Source organism: Eurypyga helias, unplaced genomic scaffold (assembly GCF_000690775.1).
Source record: "Eurypyga helias isolate BGI_N326 unplaced genomic scaffold, ASM69077v1 scaffold357, whole genome shotgun sequence".
Classification (NCBI taxonomy): Eukaryota; Metazoa; Chordata; class Aves; order Eurypygiformes; family Eurypygidae; genus Eurypyga; species Eurypyga helias.
The window spans coordinates 1-12,290 of record NW_010263432.1 but is presented as its reverse complement, the minus strand read 5'-3'; the positions used below and the strand labels follow the sequence as shown (position 1 = coordinate 12,290).

Sequence of the window (12,290 nt, the reverse complement as noted above, 5' to 3'; positions counted from 1 at the left end):
CTCAACCCCCAGTTTGTATGTATAACCAGGATTATCCCATCGCAGGTGGAGAATCCAGCACTTGCTCATGTTAAATTTCATATGGTTGCCAACCGCCCAGCTCTCTAGCCTATCCAGATCTCTCTGAAAGGCCTCTCTATGCTCAAGGGAGTTTACAGCTCCTCCTAGTTTACAGTAAACAGCTCCTCCTAGTTTAGTGTCATTGGCAAACAATGTAAATTTAATTCCTGCATCCAGATAATTGATAAAAACATGAAAGAGCACTGGTCCTAAAACTGAGCCCTGCAGAATCCCAACAGTGATTGGCCACCGGACTGATGTAACCCCCTATAACCTTTTGAGCTCAACCCACCTGCCAGTTGCTCAGCCAATGTCTTACAGACTTTTCTAGCTCTCTGCTGGACATTCTGTCCAGGAGGATACTGTGAGAGACAGCATCAAAAGCTTTGCTAAAATCCCAAACATGATCTACTGTCTTCCCTTGGTCAACTAGATGTGTGACCTTGTCATAAAAGGAAATTGGTTAATCAGGACTTTCCTTCTGTGAACACATGCTGGCTATGACCAATGACTCTGTGGTCTCTCAAGGGTTTTTCAGTAACTACTAGAATAACGTTCTCTATAATTTTACCCGGCACAGAACTGACAGGCCTGTAACTACCAGGATCTTCCTTCTTATCCTTCTTGAAAACTGGGAAGAATTTGAAATCTTCCAGTCAGCTGGGACTTCTCCAGACTCCCAAGACAGTTGAAAAATAATGGAAAGAGGTCCCATGATGACATCAGTCAGCTCTTTCAGCTCGTTCATGGGATAAACCCTATTGGGCCCCACAGGTTTATGCATATCCAGCTGAAGAAGCAAATATCGAACAACTTCAGGCTCATTTGGGAGTTTATCTTTGCGCCAGGAACAGCCATCCAACACAGGGCTCTGGGGGTCCCAGGGCCCATCATCCATGTTGAAAACAAAGACAACATTAAACATCTCCACTTTGTCTAATTCCCTGTTTGTGAGGTGACCAACCTTGCCACGCGACGGACCAATGTTATCTCTGATTCTCCTTTTGCTATTAATGTATTTATAAAAGCCCTTTTTGTTGTCCTTCACAGTGCTAGTCAGCTTGAAATCTAATGGACCTTTGGTTGCAAGAATTTTCTCCCTACAGTGGTGAACAGCACCTCCCTATTCCTGCAGTGTCATTTGCCCTTGCTTACAATGTCTGTACACTTTACTTTTCCACTTAAGTTCTAGAAGATCCCTACTCAGCCAAGCCTGCTTTCTGCCCTGCTTGCTTAACTTCTGACACTGTGGAATTGTCTGCTCCTGTCCTCTTAAGGGATGGCTCTTAAAAAATTGACCATCATTCATGGACCCCAATACTTTCAAAAGCAGATTCCATGGGGACCTTACTAACTAGCTCCTCAGCAGCCCAAAGTTTACCCTCCCCATATCTAGAGTTGATGTTTTGCTGGCAGTTTTTCTGCTGTAGCCAACAATTTGAAACTCAACTACTTCATGGTCACTGTAACCAAGAGAGCCACCGATCACCACTTTGCCAACAAGTCCCTCTGTTTACAAACAACAAATCTAGGAGGGCAGCTTTCTCAGTTGACTCCTTTAGTACCTGCACCAAGAAATAATTTTCAACATGTTTCAGAAATTTCCTGGACCTCTTTTGGTCCACTGTATGGTATTTCCAGTTGATGTCTTGGAAGTTAAAATCACCCATGAGGACAAAGGCAGTTGGATCTAGAGATATCTCCTAATTTCCTGTAGAATAATTCATAGATGTCATCATCCTGGCTGGGTAGCTTATAATAGACTCCCATAGCAACATCTGCTTTATTTGCTTTCCCCTTCATCCTTACCCAGAGGCTCTCAACTGTGTTGTTGACAACTGTAAGCACCACAATCCAACCTCTCCTTTATATACAGCACTGCCTCCCCAGCCTCGCCTGCCCGCCCTATGTCTCGTCTATAACTGGCCATTGCAGCACCTCAGTCATATGACTCATCCCACCAGGCTTTGCTTATGCCAATGACATAGTAGCTCTGGGACTGGGCCAAAGATTCTAGCCCTTCTTGTTCATTCCTCATGTTGCATGAATGAGTATGAAGACATTTCAAACATCCTCCGGCGTACTCAGCACATTATGGGGCAGACTGAAGGACCTCACTAGTACACTGTCCCTCAAACACTGGCCTACCTCCACAGGGCTTATCTCTAGTGAGCCTGGTTTTACCCCTTTCACCTTTCTAATATAGTTTAAATCTCTTTCACTGAGCCCTGCTAACTCCTGTGCAAAAATCCTTTTAACACCTCTTTAACACAGCAAGGCAGCAGACCTACTAAGAAGTGGGTCCAGCCTTTATATCAGGCCTTCTGTTCCCCTCAGAAGAGACTCTTCTATGATAATGACCCAACTTTTTTTTTCATTTACTAAGTGGTTTTGATGCAGAGGGTAGGCTGACTTGTGGATGCCCCATCCCTGGAAGTGTTCAAGGCCAGACTGGATGAGGCTTTGAGCAACCTGGTCTAGTGCAAGGTGTCCCTGCCCATGGCAGGGGGTTGGAACTAGATGATCTTTAAGGTCCCTTCCAACCCAAACCATTCTGTGATTCTATGATTCTATGACTTAACCTTGGTGACACCCCTGACCTAGGTGAACCATCATCTTCATCATTGTTTGGTTCCAATTGCAGAGCCTATTATGCAAGAGCACCTGGGAAGATGGGGTGGTCACAGAGGAGACTCACTTGCTGAGCCAGGTAGGAATTTGTTACCACTGCCCACTATCCCTTAAGTCACCAAGTTGAGCGAGGTGGAGAGAGGATAGGGAATCCTCCATCCATATCATGCATCCTGTCTGCCTGACAGGCCTGTCCCACAAAAAGTAAGGTGTGGGTCCAATAGTCTTTCTCTCTCTCAGGATCCCTGATACTCCTCAACCTACTCAACTTCTGGAGCTCTACCACTAAGCAGAGGTGGTTGGTTACGTGAACTTGCCTCCCACAATTGTGCTCAGTATAGCCAGCTCGTACTGGCGTCAGAGCAGGGCACAGCCTACAGCCAGACGCCTGGGTGCCAGCCTGTTCCCACCAGATCTGTCTGGGAACCTGCATCAGTTGTGGCAGGTGCAGAGTTTAGAGAGGACGTGGCCTTCTGTTGTGCGGATACCATTGATCCCTGGTTGAACTGGCAGAGCTTCAGCACCCTTCCTGCATGACCTGCTGTGCAAACTGCTGTGCCACACCTTGTTTGCCTGCCCTGTTTGTGGCATAGTGCTCCCTAAGGGCTACTTTTACACATGGAGGGGCTTGGCTGCTCTTGCTCCTGGCCCTGCCCAAGTCTCATCAACCACTGTTACACAAACTGCGAGCTCCTGGCAGGTCTCTCTGCTCCTTGGAGATTTCCCTGGTTGAGGAAACCGACTTGTACCCCACACCAGAGCACTGTGCTGTGGATCATGCAGTCACTGAAGCTGATCGCCTTGGCATCGAATTTATTACGTGGAGATAATGTGCCAAGTTTAGATAAAAGTAGTGATTAGCAAAGTCTCAGCTGTGCTGTAGAAATACCTAATGTATGTCATTCTTTTTCTCCTGCATAAGTAGTTTAAAGCAATGCCTTTAACTTTGCATAGGGTAATACTTTTGGAAATAGTAAATGATATCTTAATCTCAAAGCCTTCTGCACTCAGTTAGCTATTCCATTGCTTATCTCATACGAAGTGCTGTACTTGTCATTGAAAGGTTTCATGGTAGTGCGCTTCTACAGAAGTGCCTCTATTTCACAGCAACATGAAAAAAAGAGAGTGAGGGCGAAGAGTAATTGACAAAGGCCACACAACAAAAGGACTTGTATAACACAACAGGAAAAAGAAAAGTCAGAAGGTATTAAGAACAACAGTTTCTTTGCAAACTTTATTTGCTGAATTCATTAGCCAAATAACAAGCAGTATAGTTAGTCTAGCCACTAAGGGTGTGATGGCAGCAATGAAATGTGAGGGGGTGAAATTACAAGCATCACCAGAGAGGACTATTGCCTACTACACAGTTTTATTCTAAGAGCAAAGGACTCACAAATACACTCACCGTGACAAAGTCATGGATTTCCAGATCTCTTCTATATTTGTTTGTGTCAGCTCTCTACGGAACACAAGTTTGCACGCCGGTACTTCCCCTATAGCTATACTGTGGCGCTTGTACCACATCTCAGAGTTCTGAGAACAAAAAACACCTCTCATTAACTGGTGACTTTTTCAAGTATTAAATGGTGTAATACATTTATAGTACAGCATCCTTCCTATTACAAATATTTTAAATATTTCTAAATTCTGGTACAGCCTCCAGGATACAAGTGAGTGTTTAAGACACATGAAACATCTTTTCTCATTTAGGAAACTTGCTCAAAGCTGTCTGAATAGCCATTAAAATTCAAGAGTCAACGGCCTCTAGTTCTGAGTTCAGATCCTCTCTATCATTAAAATCAGTTCAACTCACTGGTTTTCAGCCACCACTCTAAGATTAAACTTCGGTTTAAGGAAATATTACTGGAGAATTATTAAACATTGATATTCATCTTTGTTCAGTGCATACTGATCATAACTATACATTGAGTTCATTAGAAGGTTCCTGTACATGAAGAAAGTAAACGCAAAAAGCTAGGGCTGAAGACACCCACCACATTTAATCCACCACTGTAACAGAATAAAGAGACTACTCTATCCTTTACTCAACCCTCCACATCCAAGCTTGACACTTGAAGATTGTCACAACATGTTGATGGGTGGACATACAGTACATTTGTGTCAGTAGTGTACTTTTCAAGGCAAAACTCCTAATCATTCCCAGTTCTTTGAGTTACATCACAGAGCAATCCTAGGGCACATTAACTGTGTTCCTTGTGATCACAACAAAACCACAAAATGCCCTCCAGGAATGTACTTAATTACTCTAAACACTGACCATCTGTCACTCCATGATACTAGACTAGAGCTAGTTCGGAACAAATAGCACCCTCTGAAATTAGTAACTGGTCTTCCACATTAGTATTTCACGACACAGACCCATGCCCACCCAGCCAATCGATGCCCTGATGGATGCTGGAGCAAGTTAAGGAGCCACTGCTTTCAGCTACCTGTCTACATCACCCTTCCAGTGTAAGCTGCACCTTTCTATAAAAGAGTCAGCAGAAAGAAGCTTATTTCTTTGCCTCAGTTACTTCAACTTATGGTCCACTGTATTAACCAACACTGCCAACAAATGAGATTTTGAGCGATGTCAGACCTTATGCTGTCACATCTGAGTCAGATGTACGCAGGCAGTCTTTTTCTAACTCTTATAAGGCCAGGATGCTTGGATGGAAATTTAGAGCAGGCAGTTGGAGGCTGTAACATGTTAAAACTGCAGCAGATAACTTGCTGGCTCTGTAACTAAAATATTCCATTTTCTTTACTTGTCTTTGGCACTATCTTTTCATTCTTCTCTCAACCTTCTACCTACTATTGAAGTTCTAAGGACTATGCCTTCTCCTCTTCAGAAACCTGCTGTACATAAAAGATGCACTTGAGCTACACGTAAGTAACTGCATTAGAAATAATGAATAACCATTCATTCAGGATCTTTAGATGTGCAGCAAAATAGTAGGAGCTACTTTTCCAAACAGATCACCATAAAATCCAAGGCTGGTGTCCCACCCTGATGGGCAGTACTAAAAAGGCCAAAACTATTGAAGAAGTCCCAAGACTTCACAGAACATGAGAACACTCACATACAAGATACACTGGAGGAAGGGTTTAGAATACACATAACTCCATAAGCCTACGCTTTTAAGATGTCCAGGTAGCAAGAGTTGATAAAATTTTGGTTTACTGATAAAAGCAATATTTTTCTCGACAACTTTACAGAGGCTGTATCAATGCAGGGAAGTAGGGGGCAAGCTGGTTCTCCAAGCTCACAAAGGGTGACAATGAAACCAGGACCACTTCTCCTTAGCTACAACATATTCCTTAAGAAAAAGTAAATGGAATTACTAACAAACTCATAGCAGCTAGGAAGGGAGTAATAGTGTATATATATATACGCTGCTACATGAAGTGTCAGCATAAGAGTTACAGTGTAAATCACAGACAAGTAACTACTTTGTCTTGTAGTATAATAAGTTCCCTACCGGAATTTGAGCAAACTACGCAAGCATACTGGCAAATACAGCCATGCTGAACTGAGGCTGCTCAGGACATCATAATCTGTAGCAGAAGGAACTCTCAAAGCTAACATCCCCAGCAAAATATTAAGGAAAACTTTACTTAACGTAAAAGTAGTTTGCATTTAGTTTTATAACCTAGTATTTTGTGCCACAATAAAGAGATCATTAGTTCAGTTTTGCTTTCCAAATATGCTTACATCTAGGGAAATGAAAACTGGATATCTTACCATTGTGACAGATTTCACTAGGATGTCTTCTTGGGAAGTACCAGCCTTCGGTTCATTCCAGTCTGGAAATTTAATGACTTCTTTTCCACATGAAGGTTTCTTTGGATATGGCCTCAGGGGTGAGGAAGGGGGAAATCTACAATTAGAGAATATTTTTTAAGCCTCTGAACTCCACCCTGTTCCATACTTACCAACGCAAATTGTAGTAGGCCTTCACATGCAAAAATACAACAAATGCCTTGCACATTCACAGTGCAACTTAGGTTTCTGAAGACTTGGTGTCAGTGACATGTAAAACACTCTAAGGTATCTTGCTTGGTTGGCTTCCATCTGCTGCTCCAGAACAGTTCAGGTCCTTCGTACTTCCCATGGCAGAGCTGAGCCTTGGGTGAACATCTGATGTGCCAGCACATCTCAAATAGCACCAGCTGCCTGTGCATAGACAGCTGGCTCAGGTCTTCACTGAAGATGTTGATTCCTCTAAAAAAGGCTGTGGGTAGATTTTTCCCATGCAGTGCTAGCATGCACCTCTTAAAGCAAAGCTACATAGCTAAGTCACAGGACTAACATTTGGATTTAATTAGTGTGCATGCAAGTGTCCACACAAAGTTTTGTCCACATTACCAAGTTCTTCTGTGTTTACATGCTTTCTGTGTGAAGGTCACACCCTGCAGTTCTTTACTGAAGCCTTTTTCCAGCTGGTTGTGCATTCATTTTTTAAGGCATTTCAAGAAGTGCCTCGAAAAAATTAGCAGAAAGAAACCCTAAGCTAGCCCTTGCAGAAAAGAAACCATCCCAGATCACATTCAGCTCAGTCGCATCTCCAGCTTGAGCAGAATTAAATTACTGCCAAACCTAGGTCAGAGAATGTACAAAGGAATTAATGGCAGCACATTAGAAAGACAAATCAGCTTGATGGCAACATATCATCAGACTGGCCCAGAGCAGATCTTGTTTACCTGCACTCCCAGGTTTCAGATGCCGAGATTCCTGATGCTTCAAGAAACTGCTTCATCATCGCTCACTCTTTTAATCAGAATCTAAAAGAAGGTTATGTCTGTGGCCATGCAACAAGAGCTTGTACACTGCTGTATAGCATGCATTTACATGCTACCAGAAAGACATTCATGCTCATGAAATCTTCAGGTTTTCTCTAAAATTTTACCTCATCCTCCCAAAGCAGCTCCAACATTTAATTAGTTTTTAAATTAGTTTTGTGGTACAGTTTCATTAATCCAGCAGTGTTAAACTGCATGGGTTAAGCATGTCATTGTTTTGACCATGCACACTGAGCCCATTTTGCATATTCCACAATGCTCTTCAACAGAATCTCCGCAACACAGGGAAATACCATTTCCTTCAGACAAACCCTGAGGAAAAGTAATAGGCACTTTGGAGCCATCCTGCAAGACTTACTCTGCCATTTAAAAGTAACCTAGTTTACACTGCAGATGTTCTGCTGTTGAGTGTTCTCAACTATATTTCAACTATTTGTTATTTTTTAGAGTTCAACGCTATGTCTGCAGCCTCCCCTGCCCCTTTGCCTTACAGTATTCTCAAGAATTCCCTGTTTCCCCTTCAGTTCTTCAACATTTTTAGCTTTATGTCATTTGCTGCCCTGATTCTCAACCAACCAGTAAACGAGTGAGTTCTTACCAGCCAAAAAAAGGAGGTGCATTCTCCTTTTTCAGGTAGCATTACGGCAAGATCTACATAGAGACAGATTTTTGGATAAGCCTTGAAAAGCCTCTGATTTTATAATGAACAGAATAACGTTACCTAAAGCTAACAGCTGAGGAGCATTACAAGGTTGATATGTCCAGATTAGCATGGTTTACAGCCAGCAACACTAGTTTTAGGAATTTGGACAAGGTGGAAATAGACATACTTCTTTATGTACAGGGCAATGCATCGAGAACAGGGTCAACTAACGTTAGTACCGAAGGTGTAACAAGTACCACAGATGAATTCCTAGGAGTTTACTAGCACTGCAAGAGTACTAAACCTTTTGCTTTTAAAACAATTGCCTGTAAAGCCTGACACCTTCCAAAACAGTAACTTCTCAATTATTATTTTATACTACACTGGCCCAGTAAGTCAGGACCCATAGACAGATAGTCAGCTATTTTCAGAAGCCGCACTAGTTCTCACCTTCACATTTAACACTTGTCCAATACTCTCAGGCAATATTTGGTAACATCTCTTTTGCATACTTTGTGGAGTAAAGAAGAGCAAACAATTACACTTATGTGGGAAGATAATGAATGACACAACTGTGTACCACAGTGTACAGTTACAGTAAAATAACACAAATTTATAGGCAAGATGTGAAGCATATCAGGGTTTCCAGAGTACGTGCTGTCAGTGGAATTAAAAGTGACTGGTACTGTTACCCGTAACAACACAGCCCCGAAAGCATGTAGCAAGCAACATTAGGAAAGTCCACCAGAGGGAGCTGCCAGGACACTAAATACCTAGATAAAGGCAGGCTGAAAAACAGAAAATTCACTCCATAGATAACGGAGAGGAGCATGTTTTAATACCTAAAGCCAAAGACCAAAACCATGAATAGCATATATAGTTTATTTATGCACCAAGCCAAGCAGGAAAAAGTTGGCTTCAAGATTCGTGAAAGGTATGCAGTTTTAATTAAAAAAATGTTTGATTAGTAACTTACTTATCTTTTGAATGTGAGGTGGAGAAAGAAGATCATTAAGGTAGCTATAACAAAAGAGCTTATTTGTCCAATAGCAAATCATTAGGCAGAGCACATAGAAAATGAAAAGCACAGAAATATTTCACCCAAACAAATTCCACAGCCTGCAGCTTCTCAGAGCCTGCAGTTCATTAAAATCATGGCTGAAAATAAAAAGGAGAAAAGAACAAAATAATTTGAATGTGTCACGATGCCAATACAAAGCAAACACACACAGACCACAACCACACAACCACAACAAACCACAACCAAAGAGACAGCATAATAGCAACTGTTACCAAACCCCATATTTAATCTTTTGAAAAAGAGTCAATGACCACAAAGAAAGGCAACAAAGTACCTAACACCTATGGCACCAGTGGAAAAAATGTGCAGGCAGTGCTGTCCTAAGAGGAACAGGCAAAGCAGGACTGGCTAGGAGCATGTCAAACCAATAACACCCCTACCACCATGTGCTGTACCAGCACCTAACTGCTTTTCTAACTCTATTTAAACAATTAAAAAGTCCATTCCACACCACACTTAGATTTAACTCTCCAGGCTGAAGTCCAGACATAGGATCCTCTGCAGCTCTTCCCAACTTCCATGCCTGTTTTCTAACCTGAACTAGTTGATGACTAGGTAAAGTACCACAATAACTTGCCCTGCTATAGCAGCCATAAGCAGATGGCCAGAGAAAAAAATCAAGAAGAGGACAAGCATTGAGGATATTCCCTCAGCATCCTTTCCCACCCTTCAGTTATGCTCAGCTTACAGACTGCAGAGACATATTGTTTTGAGATACTTAACAACAGACTTTCTTGGGTGAGCTTCTCAAAATATCTTCAGATGCAAGTCCATTGATACACTATGTCCTTCAAATTTATGCCCCAAATTCTAAAATGTAACACTTCCCTTGATTGTTAAATGGAATTTCCCTCTGTGGAGCTAAGTTCATAGAGAACTTTCATTTCTTCTTCCCCCCAAATTATTTAAAATTTCTTCCATTAAATTTGGTTGAAATTGGTTTGAATATTTAACTAATTCAGCAGAGAAGCTGTAATATTCAGTGCTGGTTCCTTCTGAAGGCAGGCTAAAAGCCAGCTACCACTTGTACTGAAAATATCACGCAGTATCACAAAGAATAAATTGAATCGGTTACGGGAGTTAAACACAAATCTGACTGTAAATCAACTGAATTACAGTAGAACAAGTTTAACATAAAACACAGCTCTTTTATAAGTATCTTAACCCAAGTTTGCTTATGAGAAAGCAAAGGACTTATATCATGCATACCTCTTTTAATATATTCCAAGTTAATAAATAAAATTAGGAGGGCAATGAATGACTGCACTTACATCATAGGCACACAGACTAGACAGTAAAAAAGTGTAGGCACACTGTACAAACCAGTTGAGAACATATAGCAAAATGAAACACTTGAATTCACCCACATCAAGTGGAAATTCAGTATGGCATACTTTTTCCAAAAGACAGTATCAAGAAATCGTTACACAAAACTGAATACATAAGATTTCTTTAAATATATGATAATAGATAAGTAGAAACAGATCATTATTGCTGACCTATTTTCCCTGTTGTTTTGCGTAAGGCTAAATCCCAGGTCCTCAAAAGAAGTCCCACAGTCACATAAGTTACAAATCTATACTTAAGGTAATGGCCATTTTTACACTACTTTTCCATTCAACGGGACCCTACAAGGCAGTACAAAACCAGAACCTGCAACTTCTGGACACCGAAACCTTAACTGAGGTCGCAGGAGAGAGGTCAAAGACCCCCCTCCAGTAATGCTAAGCTTTCATTACAAAGATAATTACTTTCTTGTTAACAAGCCACCAGCTGAGAGGCTCAGCAGGGATTAGTAAGCAGGCAGCTTTGAAGATGAGTGAATAAAAATTTGTCTAAGACAGTTTCAAGCTACAACCCAAGAAAAAGTTTATATCATGAATGACTTAAATTCAGAAGACCTTTCTCTCAGGAGTACAGACAGCATCCAAAATAGTAAAGAGGCTGGGGGAAAGGGCGGACAACTGGAGCTGGATGCTCACTAACATACTCACTTCCAGTCTCTTCTTGATTCGCACTCTTCCAACACTGATGCCTACCAACAGCAAACAGATCTCACTACCTTCTAAAAGCTGCAAAAGCTTTTGTTAGTATTCATAGAATGTAAAAGTGCCCTACAATAATATTTGAAAACAAAGACACAACCCACCCACAAGTCAAACATTACATCATGACAGTTGGCCATCACTAAAGAAAATAAAATCTTTAAAAGCAAGGAGGGGAAGCCACAGTAACACGTTTTCAAAGGTGTTCTACAAAAAAACATCTGTAAGACCAATGCACAAGATTTATTACTCCCCGTTTCCAAAACCCAAAATTTTCTGTTCACCGTATATAGGTTTACCTATATAAGTGGCCATCATCTTGAAAGTCCTCTTTGCCCCATCTTCCTTTAATATCTTCAATAACATGATTTTTCAGGAATTTTTTAAGCAGCTTAACCGTTTGATTTCGAGTCACTTCTGGGCCAAAGTTTTGATTAGAGCCAAGCAGTTCATGTAAACAGTCCACTGCCTCCGAGGCTTTGAAGCAACGCTCGTAGCTTTTGAAGCGACACCGATGCTTCCGTAAAGGCATCCCAGCGCGAAAAAGCTCTATTATCTCATTCCACTGGGGAAGAAAAACAAAGCGAGCGGTTACCGGACCTGTTCTTCGAAAAGCATTTCAGTTGTACAAAGCGAGCGGAGGATGCAGCCAGACCTGAAAGCAGAACTACATACTTTTTTAGACCATCTGCGTTTGCAAGCACACTGAAATTTAACTATGATTTAAACAGTTGAGATCTGAGAACAAACGCCAGATTGAAGAAGCCGAACGATCAAGAGCCCCATAACACCTACAGCTCTACGGTTACAGCTTTAAACGGCGCTTGGCTTTTAACTTGAAAAGAGGATGGACTAAAGGCTCGGCCTGGGGAGCAACAACACCCGGACGGCGGTTGGGCCCCCCCCCGCCGGGTCCGGACCGAAGACCAGCTGCCCAGGACAAGGCCCAGGGCCCGCCCAGGCTGACGACGCTCGGCGCTCAGGCCGGCCGGTCCCCCAGAGCCTCTACCGAGAGCCGCCGTCGGGC

At 42.0% G+C, this 12,290-nt stretch overlaps 1 protein-coding gene across 1 annotated transcript in view; it reads right to left on the bottom strand.

Moving 5' to 3' along the window:
• Positions 1 to 11,828, bottom strand: part of LOC104512859 (DEP domain-containing protein 1B) — a gene marked incomplete at both ends in the record, with an annotated part of 13,865 nt that extends 2,037 nt beyond the window's left edge. Inside the window, 3 exons of the mRNA XM_010156017.1 lie at positions 4,097 to 4,224; positions 6,437 to 6,572; positions 11,563 to 11,828. Of these exons, the coding sequence (XP_010154319.1) occupies positions 4,097 to 4,224; positions 6,437 to 6,572; positions 11,563 to 11,828 (530 nt within the window). The remainder of the gene's footprint in view (positions 1 to 4,096; positions 4,225 to 6,436; positions 6,573 to 11,562) is intronic.
• Positions 11,829 to 12,290: the final 462 nt, after the last annotated feature.